The sequence below is a fragment of the Symphalangus syndactylus genome, chromosome 3 (assembly GCF_028878055.3).
Source record: "Symphalangus syndactylus isolate Jambi chromosome 3, NHGRI_mSymSyn1-v2.1_pri, whole genome shotgun sequence".
In the NCBI taxonomy this organism is placed as follows: Eukaryota; Metazoa; Chordata; class Mammalia; order Primates; family Hylobatidae; genus Symphalangus; species Symphalangus syndactylus.
In genome coordinates this window covers 142012279-142036752 of record NC_072425.2, presented here as the reverse complement: position 1 = coordinate 142036752, position 24474 = coordinate 142012279, and the positions used below count along the sequence as shown (strand labels likewise).

General features: G+C 43.4%; 2 protein-coding genes across 18 annotated transcripts in view; one reads left to right on the top strand and one right to left on the bottom strand.

Annotated features, from left to right (window-relative positions):
- Positions 1-242: 242 nt before the first annotated feature.
- On the top strand, positions 243-22400 carry TMEM218 (transmembrane protein 218). Of its 15 annotated transcripts, XM_063635625.1 has the most exons (8): positions 258-350; positions 1137-1239; positions 1322-1384; positions 8998-9073; positions 9456-9686; positions 10304-10381; positions 10522-10624; positions 14393-22400. In XM_063635625.1, the coding sequence occupies exons 5-8, from the start codon at positions 9577-9579 to the stop codon at positions 14525-14527; spliced, it is 426 nt and encodes a 141-aa protein (XP_063491695.1). In that variant the 5' UTR covers positions 258-350; positions 1137-1239; positions 1322-1384; positions 8998-9073; positions 9456-9576; the 3' UTR covers positions 14528-22400. The 15 variants fall into 15 exon arrangements, 12 of the variants coding, with proteins under 12 accessions (XP_063491698.1, XP_055129591.1, XP_055129592.1 ...); XM_063635626.1 differs by lacking the exon at positions 10304-10381 and having other exon boundaries at positions 262-350; positions 9490-9686; XR_010119885.1 differs by lacking the exons at positions 1137-1239; positions 1322-1384; positions 10304-10381 and having other exon boundaries at positions 243-350; positions 8998-9170; positions 14393-14633; positions 20958-22400.
- Positions 18826-24474, bottom strand: part of SLC37A2 (solute carrier family 37 member 2) — a 28814-nt gene continuing 23165 nt past the window's right edge. For 2 of the 3 annotated variants that reach the window (XR_010119882.1, XM_055273613.2), the window contains one exon: positions 18826-22502. Coding sequence is in view for 2 of the 3 variants with exons in the window: in XM_055273613.2 (XP_055129588.1) it covers positions 22487-22502 (16 nt within the window). In the remaining variant the exon portion in view is untranslated. Of the gene's footprint in view, positions 24439-24474 lie in introns of all 3 variants that reach the window. The other variant, XM_055273612.2, reaches the window with a different exon arrangement.

The following is a 24474-nucleotide window of genomic DNA, read 5'->3' as shown; positions in this document are numbered from 1 at the left end:
TGATGTGATTGACAGTGGAGAGGCGGGGGAGTGCAGCTCGGACCGCTCTACCCAACCGAGCTGAGGTCGGTCCAAAGGCTGACAGGCACTGACCAATCGGAGGGCGTAACGAAGGGTGACGAGCCAACCCACCGCGCTCGGCGTTGCCGGGAGCCGCGCTAGGCGTAAGCTAATGAGGAAGAAGTTGGCCGTTGAAAGAGCGACGCTGATTAGTGGATCTTAAATCACCTAAATGAAAGCCCACTTGTGATTCGTCCTAAGTAAACCAGAGCCCGGTGAGCTGGAACGGGCCAGAATCTGAGGTGTGAGTAGAGCCTGGGGGAGAGTGGATCCAGGTGAAGAGGGCAGAGGTGAGGAAAGCGGGGCGGCTGCGGGGAAGGGAGAAAAGTGGAGGGTCGGGCTGAGGTGGTTGGAAGAAGGCGTGGGCGGACGGCGGTGCACGGACCTCGCAGACAACCCTTACCGCTGATCTGGACCCAAGGCCCGGCTAATAAATACTTAATTGGAGGCAGAGAAGGAAGGACTGTTTTATTTTTCATGCTCTTAAGAAAAGGAAGTGTCAGTGCCTGATTCAGATCTCTTATGACCGAGACCTTAATCCCTCTCCAGCTCCTGGGAGGTGGCCAGGTGCACATTCTGAAGACGAGACATGGGGGGCATTGTTTTCCTGTCGCTAGTTTGAATCTGCAACAGGGTTGGGGAGAAGCTGAGAGTTCAAGTGGGGTGTTCCCAGGCTGCAGTGCTGTGAGATGCAGAGAGCGGATAGACCGAGGCTCTGCAGCGCTTCCAACCTACAACACCGTCCAGGAGAGGGATGCAAGGAAGAGACCTAGGTTTTACTGATTCTCTTTTCTATCAACGTGTTAACAGCAGATGCTACATCGGTGGCATTTTGGGAGCTTGGCAACTGATTTTTTCCCCAGGCTTGCATTTTATCTAATTACAAAGTAGAGGCGTTATTCTAATATTTTAGAATTCAAAAGATAGTGAAGTGTTTAAAGTAGAAACATAAAAGTGTGAAAGTAACCCCCCAGTTATTTTTGAAGGTTTGGAAAACAGCTATAAAGCAAAGTGAAAAGGACTCTTCCAGAGGAGCACTTCACTCCTGTAACCCACTGTTTTCTGTTGATTTCAAGGGCTTGAGTCAGTGTGAAAATCGGGGGATGGGTGAGATATCTCCCTCCAGCAGCAGCACTTAGGCCACATTACCCTCTGAGGAATCCACATTTGTCTTAGATAGTAAGTCATCTTATAATGGCCGTTAGTATTCTCACTCATGATGATCAGCCTGGTGATGAGTACTGTATTTTTAATCCATTAGGTTACCTGTGCAGGGATCAGTCCATTTATTCCTCTCTATTTTCTCTGACAGCTGGATGAAAGGGTATGTAGAAACAACCATTAATTAAATGAACACACACATCTAAAAGGTTTTGGACAAACTCTTTCAGAGAAAAACCTCACAGCATTGAGCACAGAAGGAAAACCTTGGCCCTATAGTTGCTCTTGTTGTCAGCTGCTGAACTGTTCAAATTTAAATTATTTTTTTCCACTCCAATCTACCTGCTTTAAATGCCACAGACATTAAGTAAATGGACTTACCCTTGAAATCGGGTTGGCCAAGCCATCACTTCTCAAAGAAGGTTTAATAACGGCGTGAACCCGTTTTTATATTTTATTGTTTGTACTCAATAACAATAATTTAGCTATTCTAATATGAGAAATTATCACAGATATTATTCTCACATTTAAATAAGATAAAAATGACTAGATGTTCTCTCTTCCCCTATAGCAGCATTCTATACTATACCCAGCCCTTCTTTTCTATGCTTAGTAAGAAAATGTATAGTTTGCTTATAAAATTATGAGCTCCATTCTTAAAAGAGCTTGGGAATATTTATTTATTACTTTAAAGCCATACCATATATAAATCCAATGTCTCACGAACTCTTAATCTACTAAGGGGAATTGAAGGGCAACATTTCTAATGGTGCCAGCCAGCTTCAACTACCGTTTGCCCTCTATTCTGTTAGAGTTGGTCCAAGTCCTCTAGGTTATTTGTGTAATATCCAGAATAGCACAAATTAAATTTAAATAGTTGTTTTCTTAAGGGCAGTACCATCAGCTCAGTCAACTAAGCTAGAAACTTGTGTCATTTCTAACACCTTCTCCCTTGACACAGCTGACTGGAGTTCAGACCCTCATCATCTCTTATCTGGAGAATTGCAATAGTTTCCTAACTGGTCACCCAATTCATATGCATCCTGCTGCCCATTACCTTTTTAAAAATTAAAAATTATCACGAAAAATTTAAAAACAGAAAATAGCACATTGGGTAGTATAATATCTATGTTCCACCAATCAGATTAATCAATATTAACATTTTGGCACACCAGCTCAAGTTTTTTATTTTAAATAAATAAAACATCACAGATTTAGTTCAGATCCCTTTTATTTCCACTCCCAACCCCATTCCCTTTCCTTTCTCCCTCTCCAGAGGCAAATAGTCTTTTGAGATTGTCATATATCATTTATGCCCATGTTTTATACTTTTGCTGTATATATGTTCGTCAGAAACTACATATTACTGTTTAGATTGTATTTAATTTTAAAAATACAAGTAGTGTCATACTGTGGGTTCCATCTTGCAACTTGTTTTTGTCACTCAATATTGTTTTTGATATATATTCACATCAATACATATAGATCAATTTCATTCATTTTAAGTATTCATTATGAGTATATAATATTGTATCTGTTCCCTGATTGATGGACATTTAGGTTTTTTCCTGATGTTTTGCTATTGTAAACAAAACTGCAATAAACACCTTGTACATGTCTCTTTATGCAAGAGTTTTTCTAGAACAGTGGTTCCCCAAAGAGATGTTGCTGCCCCTTTTAGGGTGTTTTGGAATTTGTGAAGATGTATTTTGTTATTCTTTGATTGGAGGCACTACTGGGGTTTACAGATCAGAACTGTGGATACTGGATGTTCTGTAATGTATGGGACAGTCCTCACAACGAAGAATTGTCCTGCATCCTGTGCAACTTTTGAGTATCCCACAGGATACTCATTTATAATTATCTGAGTCTAGAGCCTAACTCCGGTTTTTGTATAAACATAATGTATTTTTTGGCACAGTTTAATATAGTAAAATTTCCAAGAATGCAACTCTAATGTAAATCTGAGGAAAATTATACTTATTTGTGGTTTGGAACTTTAACAAGAGTTGTTCATCACTCTAGCAAATCACATAACTAAAGGCAGCACAGCTCGTGGTATTTGAGTTGCCAGAACAACACACCTGCATAGTCTGCATTTGAAGCCTTTGCGTTCGTGGTGATTCTAAGTTTAGGTGCAAGCATCTGACTACTGTACTTCATTATGTATTCTAGTATAGTCAGCCTGAACATTTGTATATTTAAACATATGCTATTTCATTACGAATTACTTTCCACTTAAAATCGACTTCTGTATATCATATAGAGATCTAGTTTTATTATTTTCCCATTGGAGAATCGTTTGTCCCAACACTATCTATGAAGTTCTTTACCCACTGAGTCATAAAGCCAACTCTGTGCTGTAGGAAGTTCTCACAAATGCATGGATCTGTTTATGGGTTCTCGATTTTATACCACTGGGCCATGTGTTTTTGTGCCACTATCACACTGTTTTAATTACTTTGGTTTTTTAATGTGTCTTGCGGCAGTTGGTAACAAGAAAGGCAAGTTGCCATCCTAGTTCTCAAAATTGTTTTGGCTATTCTTGGGTTTTTGCTCTTCCATATGAATTTAGGATCCGTTTTCAAGTTCCACAAAAAATTGTTTTTAGACTTTGGTTAGAATTGCATTGAATTTATAGGTTAGGGAAAATTGAGATTTTTTAATTGAACCATACCATCCGGGAACACAGGTTATTCTCTGTTCAGGTCTGCTTTATTTCTCTATTCAGGTCTCTCTCTCTCTTTTTTTTTTGTCTTTGAATAAAGTTTTATAATTTTAGCTATACAAATCTTACTCATCTTTTGTTATATTCATATTTATGCAGATACATATATATCCACATCTTTTTGTTATGAAAGTTTCAAATATATTCAGAAGTATAGAAAATAGGATAGCAAACATCTACACACTCATCACCCAGCTTCAACAACTAGCTCATGACCAGTCTTGTTTCATGTCAGCCCCTTCACCTCCTTTCACTCAGATAATAGAAAGCTCCTAGAAACCCTTTTCTGTTATCTGTAATGTGCTACATGTGTGTATGCATATATCTTTATCATAAATAATCTTTTAACAATATAATAATACCATCTTTTTCAATAATGTTGTTTCACTGAAAATACAAACAGTAATTTCCTAATATTATCAAATATCTGGATATTCTTCAGATTTCCCCAATCATTTCATAAAAGGTTTTTGCAATGCTTTGTTTGAATCAGCACCAAATAAGGGTCCATATACTATACTTGGCTGATACATCTCTTAATATTCTTTCTGTAAAGTAAACATTTTAGTGAAGGGTAATACACATACAGAAAAGTATATAAATCCTAAGTGCATGGTTAGATACAACATCACTGTATGAACAAAGCCAGGTGACCAAACCCAGATCAAGAAACAGAATGTTATCAGTATCTCCCTGAACCTCCTACAGTCACTATGTTTCACAAGCCAACCATACCCCTGACCTCTAGCCCCTAAAATTAGTTTGACCTGTTTTGAACATTATATAAATGGAATCATATACTATGAACTCTTTAGCCTCTAGCTTTTTTTCATTCAATATTTGTGAAATTCATCCACATTGTTGAGTATAGTTGTAGTGTGTTCTTTCTTATTGCTTTATACTATTCCCATTGCTTTATACTACATAATGCTTTATACACTGTATGAATGAATAGATTGTAGAGTACTATATCCACTCGGTAGATATTTGGATTGTTTAAGGTTTTAGCTGTTTCAAGTAGGGCTGCAATGTCTTTTGTTTGAACTTAGGTGCGCATTTCTGTTGGGAATACATCTAAGAATAGAAGAGCTGGATGTAGGGTGCATTTATATTTAGCTTTATTAGATACTGTCAATAGTCTCCGAAGCAGTGGTTAACAAATTATGGCCCTTGCCAGCCATGTATGCGGGTTCCAGTTACTCCATATCTTTGTCAACGCTTGGTGTTGTCTGTCGTTTTCATGTTAGCCATTCTGGTGGATATATGAAGGTACTGAATTTGGTTTTCATTTGCAATTTCTGGATGACTAATGAAGTTGAGCACCTTTTTACATATTTATTCTCATTCAGGTATCCTCTTTCTCAAGTGTTTATTCTTTTTTATCTGCTTGATCTATCAGTTTCTGAGACATATATGAAAATCTCCCACTAAATTAGTGGTTTTATCCATTTATTGTAGTACTTCTGTCAGTTTTGGCTTTATGTATTTGGAGGTTTTGTTGTTAGGTTCACATTTGTTTCAGGTTGTATCTTTTTACTGAATTGTTCCTTTTGTCACTGTTCTTATTAATATTTTTCAGAGCTTTACATCTATTTTGCTTGGTACTAATATTGCTTCAGTAGCTTATATTTTATTTTGTTTCACTTGTTTTTTTTCAACTGTGCCTTAAAAAAAAAACAAAAACAAAAACAAAAAAACATAAAATTTCCTGTCCTAACCATTTTTAAGAGTGCAGATCAGCAGTGTTAAGTATATTCACAGTGTTGTGAAACAGAGCTCCAGAACGTTTTCATCTTGCAAAACTGAAAACTCTATACTCATTCACCATCTCCCTATTCCCTCCTTCCCTGGTTTTTGTCTTGTTAATATTTGCTTTGCATGTCTTTCTGAATCTCTTTATTTTCAGCCTCTCATTGTACTTTCTGTAGAGCTTTTGTACACAGCTATTTTAAAAAAGAAAAATCTAAGAGAATTTCTTTTAGTAGTCAAATATAATGTTTCCATGTACTATGATTACTGTTGTATTTGGGTTTATTTTTACAAACTTATTTTGTATTTTCCATTTTCCTTGCTTATTCTTTGTTCTGCTACCTACCTCACTCCCACTGACCCTTGCCCCTCTTTCTGTTTTCTTTATTTTTTTTTTCACTTTACTAGTATAGAAGCTATTTTTTCTATTTCTGTTGCTTGCTGTTTACCTATATGTTTTTTTAACTTGTGTACTTAGCTTAAAAAAGTATACCTCCTCCAAAACAAAATAACTGTAGAATGCTTTAACTTTGAACTATCTTTTTCCATCTACCATATAACTGTTGAGTAATATTTAGTTCTGCTGATTTTTAACCCCTCAAAAATTGTCATTATTACAGAAATCTTTACTGTCAATATTTCTTGGTATTTTTCTCACCATGCTTCCTATATCTCATACCTCCTTTCTTGGTTCATTTTCCTTCTTGCTGAAGTATGCCTCTGAGTAGCTCTTTCACTGAGGATCCATGAGAGGTGTACTACATTTCACCCTTTGTATGTCCGAAAACATCTTTATTTTACACTTACTCTTGAGGGAGTCTTGCATTCCAGCCTGTGGGTTTAGTTTTGTCTCTGCTGGGACCCAGTGGGTTCTCACTTTTAGTCTAGTTTTCATGTTAATCTTTCTATTTGGGATTCCCATATCACATTGGTAGTACTGAATCTCACACATGGATATGATGTGAGGTGGGGATTCAGATTTCTCTTGGGCTGTTGTTTTTTGACCTGTGGGCTGAAGCACTCAGCCAGCTTTCTTCCAACTAAGTCAGTAGCAGATTGTTTAGACCCTATTTCAAAAACTGGTCAGCCCTGTGAGGGCCCAGCTTCCTGCATTGTTCTCATTGCTAGTTCTTTGCCATCATGGGCTTGAGACCTTATCTGCCCTGAAGAGAATCACCCTGAAGGTCTGTATCAGGCACCAGTACCCTCATAGACTTTCAGGCTCAGCTCAGGCCTTGAGTTACATTTTTTTATAGCACTTAATGATTTTTCTTTATTGCTTTCGAGCTCTGCTATATACTAAATTCTTCTTATTCTATTTTATTGAACATTTCTGTGTTTGCTGTTTGTTATATGAGGCACTTCCTTTGTTAACTTCCATCCAGCATATTGACCAGAGGTTACAGTCATCTTTCTGAAACTCCATATGATCCTTTCACTCCCTCACCTGATGTTTGTGGACTTGTTAGCACTGTGTCATTTATTCCTCCCACAGATACTTGTTGTGCATAATCTCTGTGCTAAGAACTGGGGTTACCACAGTGAGAAAGATACCAGGTCTCTGCCTTCGTGGAGTTTACTATTCTAGTTGGAGAGACAGAAAATAAACTTGTAAACAAATAAATGAAAATATTAACTAGTTTTGTGAAAAGCACTCTGAAGGAAATAGAGTGATGGAGAGTCAGTGTTTGAGGGGTTACTTTAGAGAAGATACTCAGGGAAGACCTCACTGAAGAGTGACATTTAAGCAGAAATCAGAAGGCTGAGGAAAGCCAGTCCTACGAATAGTAGCAGGAGTGCTTGGGGTTGAGGGCTAGTTCCAGGCAGTGGAAACAGCAAGTACAAAGACCCAGAGATGGGGAAACCCCAGTCATGTTAGAGTGACCAAGATGGCGCCCATGTGGCCCTAATGAGGGCAGACTGCTCCCCAGAGAAGTCAGGCATGTAGGTGGGCCGCAGGTCCCATCTCCCCTCACTCTGTCATCTTTTCACTCTGATTCTTTCCTAAACATGCCTGTGTGGAGTACTTCCTTTGTAAAGCTCCTCTCACTATTGCAGTTCCCACTGCCCTTCACTTTTACTGTTAATCAGAATGTAATATGGACACTTGTTTTCAGGACAATGTTCTCCAATAGACCTTGAGCTTCTGTCAGAAGATATCTTATTCACCTTTGGCATCCCCAGCTTATAGCGCAGTGCTTTACATGGCGGGCACATCATAAATGTTGAGTCAATAAATGTATTTTTTTTTAGCAGTTCATGCTTAGACCCTCCTTTCCAATAACTTTATAACTTCTCATAGCTAATATTTTCATGGTATTTAAACCATGAGGGTAAAGAAAATCAGCAACCTAGAGGAATGTGTTTGCTTAAGACTTGTCTCCGATGCTGAAAAGGAAAACCAGGAGAGGTAGTGTGGTGTGCTGTTCCTCAGCCGTGAGTTGAATGGTGGTCCCCAAAAATATATGTCCACATCCTCACCCCCGGAATCTGTGACCGTGACCTTGTTTGACAAAAGGGTCTTTGCAGATTTAATTAAGTCAAGCATCTCAAGATAATACTAGATTCTTTGTACAGACCCTAAATCCAATGACAAGTACCCTTACAAGAGACAGAAAAGGTGAAGACAGACACAGGAGAATGCCATGGGAAGATGGAGGCAGAGACCGGAGTTGTGAGTTAAAAGCCAATGAATGGTGCCTGGAGCTACCAGAAGCTGGAAGAGGCAGGGAAGGGTTATCCCCTAGAGCAGCCATCCCCAATCTTTTTGGTACCAGGGACTGGTTTCATGGAAAACAATTTTTCCACAGGGGGATGCAGGGGGGTGGTTTCACTTAGATGCCTTGCACTTGCAGTTCACAATAGGGTTCGTGCTCCTGTGAGAACCTAATGCCGCCACCACTAATATGACAGGAGGCGAAGCTCAGGCAGTAACACTGGCTTGCCTGCTGCTCACCTCCTGCTGTGCGGCCCATTTCCTAAAAGGCCATGGACCAGTACCAGTCCATGGCCCAGGGGTTGGGGACCCCTGCCCTAGAGCCTTTGGAGGGAGTACAGCCCTGCCGACACCTTTATTTTGGATTGCTGGCCTGTGAGAAAATAAATTTCTATTTTGAGCCGCTAATTAGGAAACTAATAGATACCCCATCGCGCTTATATCTCACTTACCTATTCTGTAACATGGCTATAGTAATACGTTTCTCAGAAACTTCGTGCCAGGATTAAATCAGATATGTTTGTACGGCACTTAGCACACAGTAAATGTTCAAAAATAGTGATGGCTGTTCCTCTTCTTTAAGGACTGAGAGTTTTCGTCCTCTTGAATAAGAACTCAACAATAGAGTGGGAACTTTCTGTCTTGTGATCGATTGCCTGGTGAGTCAAAGCTCACACCATGGATTTAACCTGAGAGCTTCAACTTCTGCTTTGGCCCTGGAGTTCCCATGCCCTGCTGTCTTCTACCAGTTCCTAGGTAGGGTTTTGTATCAAGAGAGGGTTCAGCTTTCTCCCGTGGGCTGGGGGAAGAGGTCAAAGTAGAACTCGGGTACCAAATTTGAAGGGAAACACTCAGAAAAAACCTTGGAGAGCAGAGCGGAAAACACCCTCTCAGTCCCCACCAAAGAGAAAAGCTTTGGGTTCTAAATTTCCAGTTTCCATTAAGGGACTCTGGGACTGGACATTTCTGAAAATTAATGACCTGTACTGAGTAATCCTCCTAACACACTGATCATCAAAAAATAACCTGTAATGAGTTTAGGCTTTCTGTATTTGTCTGAATGCCTTCATGGGAGTGTGCGGCAGGAAGGCGGCGCTGGAGCACAGAGGACACTTGATCGTGTGGTGCGCAGGGCGGGGGGCCGCCGCTGCCTCCCCACGGGATGGCTGGCACTGTGCTCGGAGTCGGTGCGGGCGTGTTCATCTTAGCCCTGCTCTGGGTGGCAGTGCTGCTGCTGTGTGTGCTGCTGTCCAGAGCCTCCGGGGTGGTGAGGTAAGGCATTCTTTCCAACTGGGAGTCCTAGGTAAAGCAATTAGAGGCAAAATCGCTGATGCTCACTAAACATTTAGAATTTAAGAGATCAGTTTTGTAATCACTGGCAGTTTGAATGAGTTGCATTTTAACCTCTTTTTATAAACACGAACTGTGTTATTTATGCTCTGGAGCAGAGATGGGAGGAGAAGGAAGTGTTCTTGAGTTCTAACTGGGGCAAGAAATTCTGCTTTCACTGCTTATTGAATTTCTCGAGGTTGTACGTGTATGTGTTTATGAATTGTTCAGATTTATGGCAGATGCTTGGTCCAGTCCCCGAGGCTCTAGCCCTGGGCCCAGGAAAATGAAAGCAACAATGAAAGCAACATTTGATGAGTTGGGCCTGCTTTCTCTATCAGGCGTTGCCTTCAGAACAGGGTTAGGCCACAAACCGACTCTGAAAACACTATAGAGTTGCACTCTGGCAAGATAGTTTTAGTACGAAGCAGAGAGAGGTAGAATTTTCTAAAGTCTTTTGTTCTAAAAACAACAGAAGTGGAGGTGGAGAGGGGATGCTTTGGTTTTTCTTGATTATGACTTTGATAGTAAAAATAAAAACTACACATTTCCATTCTTAGGAATTGGGAATTACCAAGAATAAATGGGAATGCACCCAGCTGGTACCTGTCTAGGAGGAAGGACTTTGGGATGAAGAGGTTGTTGACAGCAGGCCTCTGGACATTGTTAAGGGACTGAAACATAGAATATTGGCTCCAAGGAAGAGACTGTCCAGACCTAACTGAGCAGAGAAGAAATTGTAAACAGTGATTTTAATAATTTGTCTTTTTGACCCCAGGTTCTCTGTCATTTTTTTATTCTTCGGTGCTGTGATCATCACATCAGTTCTGTTGCTTTTCCCACGAGCTGGTGAATTCCCAGCCCCAGAGGTGGAAGTTAAGGTAAAGCTGTTGGTTTCATTTTGCCTCCTGAGCTGTGATTCTTATTTCTCTTGGTCTGCACATCCATCCTGCCCTTGATGTTCCCTGACATCGGGTTGCCCGAGATGTCAGAATTGTAAAGTTCAACCAATGACGGGGAAAGTTCAGAGGGAGTTTTAAGTTTCCCTGCCCCTTCACTCAGGAAAAGAATCTTACTCTGAATTCCATCTACAACCCCACCAGGCAGTTATTTGCCTGATTTGGTCTCATCTTCAGTTTGCATCAGGTTGAAAACAGCCTGTTGGAAAGCCACCTCGTACCATGGGGACAGAAAAAAAAGAAAATGAAATAGAGATGAAGTGTTCCCATTCCTGGCAGCCTGGGCTCCTAACCACAGATCCTGGGCTGAAATTGATGTGGTGCCCTGAGGGTGCTGAGGACATGCTTCTCCAACTGCATGTGCTAGAATTTTCCTCACAGTTTTCTGGGAGTTCTTTGGTCCTCATGCTTGGGACCATACCTGCCAGCACCCACATCTTTAAATGGATTTTTATCATCTCTCTCAGAATCCTTCTCTGGAGTTCTTTACCATGGCTTTACCATGCATGGCTGGTCTCAGACCCATGGGACCTTGACAATGGCATTGACCTCTTCTGTCCCATTACTCCTTCTCACAGCTTTCCTCTCAACCCTCATTTTGATGTTTTAAGTGATAGTCATGAAAATAGCTAACATTCTTTAAGGGATTTCTGTGTGCCAGGTCCTGTGCCAAACACTTTGTTTGCACTGTCTCATTTAAACCTCAGGACAGCCCCAAGTAGTATGACATAGCTACCATTATTATCCCCATTTTATAGGTAAGAACACTGAGTCTGCCAGAGGTTAAGGTAACTTGCCCAAGGTCACATAGCAAGAGGCAGAACAGGGATTCAAGCTGAGGTCCGTCTTCAAAATCTTCATTGTTGAGAACTTAACAGAATATCCAGGGCAGTCCTAGAGAGCTCGTGGGTTAGCATTTTGACACTAGACAACAACAGTACACAAGATTATACGTGTAACTTTTGAACTAAAGTTGACACTGTAGGATTAACTATGGCATGAGGAAGGAAATTAAACTCCAAGGGAAATAGTAGTTACCACATACACTTAAGGAATTATTTCCATGGGCACCAGTTTGTTGTCAATATTTGGAAAACACTCTGGAGGTGTGGGTACCACATGCGTGAGCCAGGGCAAATTCCCACCTCACTTATTTATTTATTTTTTTTTTTTTTTGAGACAGTCTCACTCTGTCAGCCAGGCTGGAGTGCAGTGGCATGATCTTAGCACACTGCAACCTCCGTCTCCCGGGCTCAAGCAATTCTCCTACCTCAGCCTCCTGAATAGCTGAGATTATAGGCATGTGCCACCACACCCAGCTAATTTTTGTATTTTTGGTAGAGATAGGGTTTCACCATGTTGCCCAGGCTGGTCTCGAACTGCTGACCTCAGGTGATCCACTCGCCTCAGCCTCCCAGAGTGCTGGGATTACAGACGTGAGCCACCGCACCCGGCTGCTTTCCTTGTCTTTTAAGGGGAAGAGTGAGGTGGGCTGCCACATTTCTGGATGTTGCAGATGTAAACATTGGGAGAAGGGCACAGGGTAAACACATTTTTGAAATCAATCCCTCGATTGTCTGTCATATGAGTTTCAGACCCAGGAGACAAGAATGGGGTTTGAGCAAAATACTTTTGTCAGCATGGCCGGCAGAATTGGAGTTCTCATTTTCAGGTTTTGAGAGCTGGCCTCTGCAGCAGCCTGGCTCAATGCTGTATCAATAATACATGGCCTGGGCCTTCTGCACCCAAGGCCTGCTAATTGGCTAATTAAAAGTGAAACGTGTCGAACGAGCAAATATGTGGCCCGCAAGAGACTTGTTCAGTACCGGAGCCAAGGTCAAAGTTATGTTAAAGCTGTTTTATCGGCCGGGCGCGGTGGCTCACGCTTGTAATCCCAGCACTTTGGGAGGCCGAGGCTGGCGGATCACGAGGTCAGGAGATCGAGACCACAGTGAAACCCCGTCTCCACTAAAAAAATACAAAAAATTAGCCGGGCGTGGTGGCGGGCGCCTGTAGTCCCAGCTACTCGGAGAGGCTGAGGCAGGAGAATGGCGTGAACCCGGGAGGCGGAGCTTGCAGTGAGCCGAGATTGCGCCACTGCACTCCAGCCTGGGCGACAGAGCAAGACTCCGTCTCAAAAAAAAAAAAAAAAAAAAAAAAAAAAAAAAAAAAAAAAAAAAGCTGTTTTATCAAACTGACCTTTGTTGTAAGTTGACTGTTGGGGTAATCTCTGGAGCAGCTGACGTGTCTTTGGATCTCAGTGATCCTACTAGGGCTCGGGTCTGAGAGGTACTTTGCGTATGGCCGCTGTGTTAGTTTTCTGTTGCTGCTGTAACAAATGATGTGAACTAATGGCTCACAACACAGATGTATTATCTTTCAGTTCTGTAGGTTAGAGTCTAAAATCAGTCTCACTGGGCTAAAACCAAGGAGTTGGCAGGGCAGCATTCCTTTCTGGAGGTTCCAGGGGAGAATCCATTTCCTTATCCTTTCCAGCTTCTAGAGGCTGCTCGTATTCCTTGGCTGACAGCCCCCTTCCTCCATCTTCAGAGCCAGTGACATCACGCCTCACTGACACTTCCATCCTTACCTCTCTTTCTCTGACCCTCTCTCCCACCTCCCTATTCAACTTAGAAGGATCCTGTGATTAGATTGGGTCCACCTGGATTGGATAATCCAGATTAATCCCCCTTATTTTAAGAGCAGCTGATTGGCAATCTTAATTCTCCTTTAACATATAATCTAACATATTCACAATTTCTGGGGATTAGGATGTGGTTATCTTTGGGCCATTATTCTGTCTGCCACAGTTGCCTTTCAGGTGTTTTGGATTCTCCTAGGTACTGGGATTTCAAGGCTTCTGTGAAGTCAGTCAGCCACTTTGGTTGGTGGTGTTGCTCCACTAGGTCTATAGATTAAATTGCTTTTTCCTGCCCAAATTTAAGCACCACCATTTGGATCTGGGGAGAGTGGAGCTTTGGAAGGGGACAGTGGACAAGTGGGTAGAGCCAACACCAATTATAGGGTTTTGACAGCAAAGACCAACATCTTTGGGGCCTCAAGTGTAAGGCCAGGCAGCCCACTGTCTGCTTTGGGGCAAGTTACCTATCCTCTTAGTGTTTTAGTATCTCAGGTAAATGGCCATTTTCCCTGCCCCGTGGCATGGGACTCTTCCACTGATAGCTTTAAAGAGTCACCTTTCATTTTGAAAATGAACTCTCCTGAAATGGCAATGGATTGATGATTTTGGGGGTTGGGTCTTAGATACATGGGAGTTTATTATACTATTGCATTTTTATGTATGTTTAAAATTCTCTGTAATAAAATGTATTTTAGCAACAACAAAAATGAGCCTTTCTAGGACCAAGCAAAAGCTTCGCATTAACTCTTTCAGGTAACAGATTTCAGAATATAAAAGAATTCATCCAGGGACTTCAAAGTGTTGACCAACCTCCTAAATTGAGCCATTTGTTCCCTGTACCTCATTAATCCCTTCTTGACTTGTGTCTCCTGCTCAGGGAGTTGAGGAAAAGATTCTTTTTTCTCCATGTACAGAGGAGACTCAGGGCAGGATGTTACTGGAAGTTATACACATGAACTAACTCTTGGCCCACTCATCATGGAGTTCAGATTAACCCAGCCAGGGTGCCTAACTGGTAGTAATTTCATTTTGATGTTTTCTTTCTCCAGATCGTGGATGACTTTTTCATTGGCCGCTATGTCCTGCTGGCTTTCCTTAGCGCCATCTTCCTTGGAGGCCTCTTCTTGGTTTTACTCCATCATGTTCTCGAGCCGATCTATGCCAAACCACTGCGCTCCTACTGACCACCCTTCAGGAAAACGAAAACCTGTTCTCTCCTTCATTGTGATGACACTGATGAGCAGGAAGTCACTATTCAGAGCCTTGTTTTGACAGCCCTCATGCCTTAAGGTTAGAGGAGTATCCGTCCATCACTAAGACAAATCTCTTGAGTCCTGGCTTCCAGAAACAGGATTGCTAAATTGTCCCTGTGGGGCTAGATTCTTACCAGCTTAAGAAGGATATTGCTATCTTCTTAGTACCCGTACCTTAGGATTTCCAACTGTTTTGAAAGGGAAATAGTAACAGTGATCTGCTTAGAGTGGATTTTCACTCAAGTCCTTAGTAAGTGGATTTTGGGGAAAAGAGCACATAGGCTTCTGGTTCTTTTTGATAATATATAAAATTCTTCTTTATGAGGTTGCAGTCGTTTGCAAAGGAGAGGCACTCAAATTTGAAAGGTTATTTTAATGTGATAATTTGGAAGACTTACTCAGATGTTGGTCATGGACCACTCTGCATATATTTCTGCAGAGCTCTATGAAGGCAATGAGTGTCACTTCCCTCTGCTCTAATGAAGCAATAAATAATAGCTAAAGGGCTACTTTCACTTCGAACTCTTGGCCACGGCTTTTTGAATCAATTATCTTTAGATTTCCTTGGGATTAGAGGAAAGGTATGGAAATACTGTTTTTTGTTTTTTGTCTTGCCATGTATCTGTAGGTTTTTTTCTTCCACGATGTGGTGGGCTCCGTGTGCCTTATTTAATTACTATGAGTCCATTTTGGGGTGTCTTCTCTTTTCATCTTTGTAGCCCTTTCTCCAAAGCTAGTGAGGAAAGTATATTCTCAACATCAGATAAAGCTCTATACCTGTCTGATCTCCCAGACCAAATGAAATTTGCATTAAATGGAGGGGCTCTGGTCAGGTTCCACTTTGGAAGTCTGATCCTGACTCCCCAGAGCCATTTGAAAAAGAATCTTCTGGCTTAAAATTAAGAACCAAGAAAACAAGTTGGAAAGAGATCACTGATGGAGTACATGCTCTATGCCAGTAGCACACTAATTCCTTTGAGGTTTAAATTTATTTAATTTTTACAACGGTCTCATTTTTATCATCCCCACTTTAAAGTAGAAAAAATGGAAGCTTAAAGAGATCAACTGACTTGCCCAACCTTCACCTAACAGCCAGTGTGCAAACCCAGGTGTGGTAGGCCCCAGGGCTTGTCTCAGAAAGAAAACACACTGGGCTTTGTGGAACTCTGATTGAGAGCTTGAGGTAGGGTAAGGCCACTGTTCCTTCACTTTCTCTCCTCAATTCTGTTTTCAGGGTAGAGAAGGTACCCAGTCCTGCCACCCCAGAGGCAACTAAGCTCTAAATTCCAAGAAGAGAGAACAGGTACCCATTGAGAGTCATGGGCTGGTGAGGGCCAGGTATAGTTATCCCTACATTGAACCATTTCCTTTATCTTACTTAGTTTGGAAAAACTTTGCAGATAAGGCTTTGTACAGAAAACTTCAAAGGAAATAGTTTCCTAATCTGGCCTAGGGCACACAGGTAAGAAAGGAAGAAACATCCTCTAAGCAGATTGAGGGAGAGAAAAAAGAATGCTAAGTCTTGAGGGAATTGAGACAAGCTGGGGGCCTCATGCTATTGTGCTACTCTGTGAGTCTCCCTGCAGCCCAAGTGGAAGCTTGGCTCCTGACAAACACAAGCTGCCAATTGTCACCTTCTTCTGAGAGCCTTGCTAAAAAAGTAACTCTGGGAAAACTCTTATAGGTTCCTGACCATAAATCCATCTTTTTTATTCCCCCCAAAAGTTATTCAACTATTAGATCAATGGATAATAACTATGAGGTTTTGGGTGACTATTTAGATGGAAGAAAGTGTATTAAGGTTGGAAACTAAATTCTATCCTTAATACTACTGTTTTCTAATTTTTGTTTTTTTGCCTGATGTAAATGACAGGCTTATATGTTAAAGATTGGCTTTAGGCAAAAAAAAAAAAAAAAAAAAAAAAAAAATTCTGTGCAAAGTTTATTTCAGCTTGACTTGACCTACAGTCTACAGACCTGGAGTCTATAATTACCAGCTGTGGTGAAATGAATGATAGATTTCTTTCTACCTGCATACTCAATGCAGTTATGCAAAAAAAGCCCCGCGGGGTTGGGATAAGACGTAGAAGGCTGAGAGGGCTCAAAATGAATTTCACTGAGAGTTTGGCATGAGATAACCCTATAGTCAGTGCCTGTTATGGTACCCTGTATGCTCGTGGCCTTCTTGGAGACAGGGCTCAGAGGTCATTCCTTAAATACAGACAGAAGTCATCTTAGTGTTCAGAACCATTCTGTGATCAGTGGCCTTAGAACGTGTTCCCTCCTATACTGTTCCCTACCCAGAGGGGATCCTGTGGCAGACTGGTGATCCCCACTGTTTAGAAGGTGGAGAGGGAGAGTAAATCTGGGTTTCTATATAAGAAAATAGGTTATTTCGTAGCGTCTTAAAATTGTATCCTGACAAAAGCTGAATTAGCAAGATACCACCCTATCCCAGTGGAGATCACAGTGGGTAATTTGTTGATAAGCTCCTTCAATTTTTCACTTTTAAAAATGGAAGTAAAGCTACCATTCTTTGTGTACAATGTAAATTTAATGTAAAACTGCATCAGAATTACCATACCAATGTCCAGGGACTAGGAAGTACGTAGCCATTCATTCTCGCATCCTGCCGTTCATTCAGCATGTATCATGTGCCCATAGGGTGTAAAGCACTAGTCCTGGTGCAGTAAGTCCATCAGAGAACTAGGCTGTGAGGTGTCTAGACTGTCTTCCTCACTCCATCCTGGAAGGAGGGCATCCCATTTATTTTTAAATGTTTTTATTCTAACACAAAGCAATCCATTTTTTGTTCTGTTATTTAACAGAAACTTTAGTATCAACTCTATTTCATGGTTGTTGCAGTTGAAGTGTTTCTGGTTTATTTTTTGCTCAATGTGTAAAGAAACCTGCTGTGATTATTTTACAGATGAGAAACAGGCAGAGAGGACAAGGGATTTAGAAAGTTTCACAGTTAATTAGAAGTGGGGTCCAACTTGACATCAGGAGTCCTGACATCTCATTTCTCAAATAGTTTAAAGATCACTTTTGGCTTTCAAGTAACTCCTTATTTTTACATTGGTTAATACTGTTTCTTAGCTATTTGTACCTGACATTTTCCTAACACATATCCAAAAAGGTAAAAGTTTCATTAAAAGATTCTAATGATCATTTTAGTATGAATAACAAACTTCAATCATAATTCCTTTGCTTAAACCTTTAAGTATCTGGCTGTTACATAGAAATGAATTTCCAGATGTGAGAATCAGAACCGTATGGAAACGAATCTGGAAAAGTGTTGATTATCCTCATAGGAGCATAAGAACTCAGGATTGGAAGAGATTTTATAGTTCATAAAGTTCAACCTTTAATCTCTATTTCCATCCCAATACTTGGAAATAAGTCTAGGGTTCCACATGTCAAAATAACAATTTTTGTTACATTTAGCAAACATGTGCTGGGCATTTTTCTAAGTGTGTTGTAAGCATTATGTCTTCCTCATATTGGCCCTATGAAGTAGGTACTCTTAGTATCCCCATTTCACAGATGGGGAACAGGCACAGGCTGGTAGGGGTAAACAGGAGTCAGGATCCGAAGTCAGGCAGTTTGGCTGTAGAGTCTAAGAGCCTGACTACTTTCTGTTATGGGGCGTTGCTCCATAAGATAAACTCGAAGGAAAAGGAGGGGCAAGGGCAGGCAGTGCAAATCCACTTGACAGAAATACCAAGGAAAAGTAGCTGAGTCTGGTGGAAAAACCAGAATCTTAGGAATTGAGCAGGAGTCTGGGGAAAAGCGTGAACAGGCATGCAGGCCTCAGAGATAGCTTCACCCGTTAGCCCAGTGTTTCTGGCAGGCCTCTGCTGTTAGACTTTGGTTGTCCCCTTGCTCAGAGATACTAAACAGCTGAGCTGCTAGTAGACTAGGTTTTCAAGTTTCGAGAACCCTGCCACCTCTCTTGTAAGCACCGTCCAGCTGGAATGTTGAGACTTGGGCCGGTTTTCAGAGGTGCCAATGGCAGAATCAAAGCCACACACCAGGAATTTTTGTTTTGTTTTGTTTTCTACTTGATCTCTGTCCCTAGCAGATTATTGGTGGTGACTGTTTATGCAAAAAAAAAAAAAAAAAAAAAAAAAAATTTCTGAGTCCCTACCCCCACCCTCTTTTCTCAGTTTCCTGCCACCAAACAAATGAGAGCTGGGATTGAAATCAGGCTCAGTGCCACACAGACAGAATGAGAAAGTGTGTTTTTAATGGTTTACATCACATCATGCTGGGGATGATACTGTCTGTGCATTTAGCCCAAGTCCTGCCCTCGGAGAACTCTTGGGTGAGGTGGTCACATGGTAGCCCTTATGCTGTGCCTAAATGCTATGAGGCCAGCCCTTTCACTTGTTTTAAGCTTTGGGGATTTCTTTTGTTTGCCTGTGGTTATTTTCCTGCCGTTAAATTGGTCATACCCCAGTTTTACACTGGGAATATTATCAATTTCCTATTACTGTTGTAGCAGATTGCCATAGACTTACTGGTTTCGAACAATTCATTTATCGCTCCGGGGGTCAGAAACCAGAAATGGGTTTCAGGGGGTAAAGGAAAGGCTTTGGAGCCTCGAGAGAACCCATTTCCTTGCCTTTTCCACCTTCTAGAGGCCGCCCCCGTCGCCCTGGCTGGTGGACCCTTCCTCAGTCTTCAAGGTCAGCAGAGCAGCATCTGCCAATCGCCAACACTCCTGCCTCCCTCTGTGATTCATCCAGAGCCCTGTGATTCCACTGGGTCCACCCCATCAGTCTTTCCATCTCAAGATCCTTAATCACATATGCAAAATCTCATTTGCCATGTAAGGTAACATTCACTGGTTCTGAAAATTAGGATGTGGACATCTTATGGGGGCACATTGTACCTGTCACAGAATATAGGGCCCCTTCTCCCCTAAGCATTGCCTCCTTCCACCCCCATCTGCCATCCTCCCTACCCCACACCTTTCAGTAGGAGCTATGCTCCTTTGTCACTTCTCAGGATTCCCAACAGCGACTCTCCCACCCCCACTCAGACACTCAGATGTGTTGAGTTCCTCCTGCCAGCCTCAGTCTTAGTGGCGGCCTCATGGTGCTAGGACCGACCAAGAGCTTCTTTCCTTTTCTTTTCTTTGCCTCTTGCCTCCTCCTCCTCCTCCCCGAGCCACCCCACACACTCTCGCCCAGCCTCCCAGTGGATCTCTAAGGGAGAAACGCAAAGAGTTATTGCTTTTTAATTACAAGTGCTATTGTAGCATCTATAAGGAAGAACATTTTAAGCTTAATTGAGACCAAATGTGAAGTTAAATTAAATGAATAACTAATTAACGTAATACTCCTACATTAGCCCTGTGTGAGTGAGTGCTGAGGCCCAGGGAGAAGGCAGGTACCAGGCCTCTGGTGAACAGGCCGTGCCCAGAGCTGCCCCAACAGGGCCAGGAACCTGGGACCTGGGAGATGGGTGCAGACAGGCAGATCTCAGTGCTGGGGTTCCCCCAACCTTCAGTATTTTTTCCAACTCCTTACCCACAGCCTAAGTCCTCATTTCTGAGGCCAGACCCTGAGCTCCCACAATGCCTTTTGCATGTGTCTAGTGCCACACTTACCTGCTGGTAGGAGCCAATGCCATTTGTTCAGTTTTCAGTCTCTAAGGCCTAACATCCTAGGAGTTGGATAAGTATTCATGTTAACTTCCTCCCTCTTCCACTGCCCCTCACTACCTTATCAAATGAATCATCCAAGTCCTGAGAATTCTGCCTTCATAAGGAAGAAGGACTCTTCCCATTGCCCCTGGAATCGCCCTTCTGCCAGCCATGTTCCTGCGTGGCTGGACTAATGAACAGCATAGCTCTCACCTGGAGTCGCTGTCTCCGTGTGTTTTCCTATTTCTCCCCTAACTAGACAAGTTCTTCAAGGGCAGGAGTGTGTTGAGTTTGTGTCTCCCTTCATACCAATCCTATGAGGTAGGTAATGTCACCATTTTCCTGATGATGAAACAGGCTTAAAGTTAGTAAGCAGTGCAGCTGGGGAAGAGAAGACCTCGAGAGACCCATTCCTCTTCCCCTGCCCTCTGAAGCAGAAAGCAAGCTGAAAGTCTGAAAAGTCAAGAGGCTCCTGCTCATGTCTCTCTTCAGGAAAGCAGGATGGAACCACAGCCCACCCTGGGGCTGTATGATGGGATTGGGTCACCATCTAGTGGCTCATATAAGCAACACAGCTTCTCCTTAAACTCCTTAATTATAAGTGTGCTATTGGAGCATCTATAAGGAAGAACATTTTAAGCTTAATTGAGACCAATGTGAAGTTAAATGAATAACTAATTTCATTTCATTCTCAATGTCAAAGAGCAGCAGAGAGCAGCTTTCCTGAATGCTGAACATAAGACCAGAGTATAGCTCTTGCCCCTGTGGGCCCTGAGGACTTGGAGGTCCCTGGCTGACTCCTACGCTCAGAGCTGAAGTGACTGCAGGCAGGAGGAGCCTTCCTTGTTTGTTGCCATTGGCGCCTGTGCAGCCTGCTTCAGTGTGGAAGGGTGTGTATCTGGCTAATGCATCAGCCCACAACGTCCCAGGAAATGCAAGGCTTTTATCTTGTGTGGCACTCTAAGCTCCCAGTTTGCCCACACATCGTCAGTGTCATGAGCATCCCCTTCAGGAATGCCCACTGTCATCAGCTTTAAACTACCCACCTGATGGTCCTGGGACCCCACTTCAGCACCCTATGCCAGCCCCGCTCACTGCCAAGCCAAGCCCTGACAAGGATGAGCATGGGAGCAGCAGGTCAAAGGGAATCTATTGGTGCCAGTGGGCAACTTTAGGCTCAGATGGAGATGCCAAGAGCTAGCCAGAAGATAGCGAGTGATCTGGGACTTGGGGTGGAAGGAGGACATAGAAAAGTGGAAAAGGGAGCGGCAGATGGCACCAGGCGACCACACCTGCAGCAGCTGCCTGAATGAACCATTCATGCCCTCACGTCTTGCCAGTCTTGTCACCGTTGGCACCTGTGTTCAGGGCATAAGTCCTTCTTGTGTCTATTGTCTACTCCATTCCTAGAGCAGAGCTGGCATACAGTAGGCACTCCTTGGCATTTCATTCTCAAAATACTTAATACACATACTGGTATTTTTAGTCAGGCCAACTCCTCTTTCTACTCTCCCCACAGCACTGGCCCCCAGTCACCTTCCACTGAGGACATTATGGGGCCGGGATCAGAGTGAGGCAAGGGAGGCACTCAGGGCCGGCATGTGCCCAAGAGGGAGTGCCCCCTCAAATTATGTACCGAAGGCAGCTCCCCTGCCTCGCCCGAGTGCTGGCCCTGGAGGAACAGCAGTGATGGATGGGTAATGGAGTTATCAACAGGCCTAAATGGAGGGTAGAAGAGGGCCCAGCTTGGGGAAATGCAGAGAAGACTGTTTCATGGACAGAGGGACAAAGAGAGGCTGGGCTCCGTTGACGGAGTGAGATGCCTACCTATAGATATAGGCAGATTACAGAGATTAAAATTTAACATGGGAAGGAGAGACGCACATTTTCCAGGCCTTGGCCTTGTGAAACCTTCTGTCTTGGAATCTGAACAAGCAGGAGTCTGAGCATATCCTTCCCTTATCAAAATGGAGACACAACTCAGCCCCAGTCCCATCCCTTTTGCTTGCAGCTTCCAGAGCACAGGCCCCTGAATCTTCTATTTCCTCATGCTTGGCAGTCCCCTTCCCATGGAGAATCTCTGTGTCCTTAGGCAGCCCTGGGTCTGGGCTGGGCTGGCTGATGTTCAATAAAGAGGGTTTGCCTCCCCTACTTGTGGAAGTTTCCATTGTCTTGCCCATGGGGAGCACGTTGGGGACCCAACTGGCACCTTCCATGATGCTGTTCCAATTGGGGCCTCATATTTCTTTATACCTGCATGAAGAGGAGAGAGGGGACAGAAGAGAAAGTGAGATGACTTCATAAGCTCCTGCTGAGTGGGGAGAGGAAAGGCAGGATCCCAGGGTCCCTTCATCATTGCTTTCATCTCAGTTCTCTGTAATTAGGCCTCCCTTTCACCTCTCAGGCAGGAAATAGCAAGCCAGATTAATATTTAAAACCTGGCCAGGCGCAGTGGCTCACACCTGTAATCCCAGCACTTTGGGAGGCCGAGGCGGGTGGGTCACCTGAGGTCGGGAGTTCGAGACCAGCCTGACCAACATGGAGAAACCCTGTCTCTACTAAAAATACAAAATTAGCTGGGCATGGTGGTGCATGCCTGTGGTCCCAGCTATTCGGGAGGCTGAGGCAAGAGAATCACTTGAACCTGGGAGGCGGAGGTTGCAGTGAGCTGAGATCGCACCACTGCACTCCAGCCTGGACAATAAGAGCAAAACTCTGCCTCAAAAAAAAAAAAAAAAAAGAAAGAAAGAAAGAAAGAAAAAAGAAATTAAATAAAACCTTACAATGTTCATGCCACATTTGACAGCTTTACAAAGCAATATCACATATCCCATCTTATCTCAGCCTCAGGTCAGTTCTGCCAGGTATTCAGGGATAAGCATTCCTATTCATACATAAAGATGTGGCGGTTCAGAGAATCTGGGCGCTATGCCCAAAGTCTCATGGAGTGAGTGGAGAAAGCAGGACTGTCCAGGGGTTTTTGGATTCCAAGCCCAGTGCTCTGTCTGCTCTGACAAATCACTGCACACCTCACACACAGGCCTCCCATGGAGAAGGACCAGCCTGGGACAGTGGTGGCAGTCCAGAGAAAAGCAAACAACCCCCAGGCCCAGTTTCAGTGTTAGGCTGTGCCCGAGCTCTGAGCCTCTGTCTCTCACCGTCAATGAGAGGCTGCTGCAAGGCAAGCTCACACGTCTAAAGCCAGACACAATTCAGGCACAGAGCAGTTGCTCACTAAATCCTCCTCCCTTTCTGCTGCTCTTCTTCCCTTCCCACCCTCAGGCCTGGCTCCAAGGAGCACAGGCACAGGAACTTTGGGTCATGCAGTCCAGTCCCCTGCTCCCCTCTTCCAGGGCAGGGCAGGACAGGGCAGGACACGACAGGTGCTCTGCGTGCTTCCTGTGTTGTGTGTCTTCCTGCTCTCACTTTCTCTCCCCTGGGTGGTGTCTTCCTTAGGTGGAAGTGTGTCCCCAGATGCGTGCTGATTACCATGACCCAGGGGGTTCCTCCTCACATTTGCCATCCAGCCCAGGTCCACAGCTCCGGCCAGCTCGTTAGCGGCCTCCTTGTTAGCACGAGGCTCCTGCTCAGGACGGCCAGCGAGAGAGGGTCGCCCGACCATCAGACCACCAGCACTGTGCAGCCTCAGCCACTGACCTACTGGTGCCACCACCACATCCACCACCACCAGACAGTAGGCAGAGAGCACACCAGGCCAGCCACCCATGCTTGATTCACATTTGTTTCAGAGACTTTGATTGGTAGTTGCTTTTTTTGCATACCCCAGGCAGAGGGGCCAGATGACCTTGGTTTCTGAACTTCAGGAGGCACTTGCAGCTCAGTCTCAGCTCAGAGGGAAACTGGTTTCCCTATTTCTGCCTCCTCTGTCCCCGGAGGGCATGTCCAAACTTCTAACACTGTCCCTCAGGGAAGAGGCCACCAACCTCTGTGGCATCTCAGACCCCTTGGAAAACAGTTCCCAAGCACCACGCTCTGCTGAGGTTGAAAGTCTTTACAACTGGCCCACAAGAAAAAAGAGGAAGTTGGAAAAAGTCATACTGCAGGACAGAGGATTTGCATGCAGCCCCCACTCAAATGGCACTTGAGTCACAGACTCGAAGTAAATACTCACAAAAGTCATGGGACTTGAGGAAAATACTATCGCTGGTGGGTTAGGACCATACTAGAGCTATAGAGATACACGGTACAACAGAGGACAGGTTAG

What these genes read in the sequence shown, in the direction of transcription:
- TMEM218 (XM_063635625.1), top strand. Translation starts at nt 9,577, where the DNA reads ATGGCTGGCACTGTGCTCGGAGTCGGTGCGGGCGTGTTCATCTTAGCC. An exon ending in AGAGCCTCCGGGGTGGTGAG is followed by an intron (nt 9,687 to 10,303) that starts GTAAGGCATTCT and finishes TTCCATTCTTAG; the next exon opens with GAATTGGGAATTACCAAGAA. An exon ending in CCCCAGAGGTGGAAGTTAAG is followed by an intron (nt 10,625 to 14,392) that starts GTAAAGCTGTTG and finishes TTCTTTCTCCAG; the next exon opens with ATCGTGGATGACTTTTTCAT.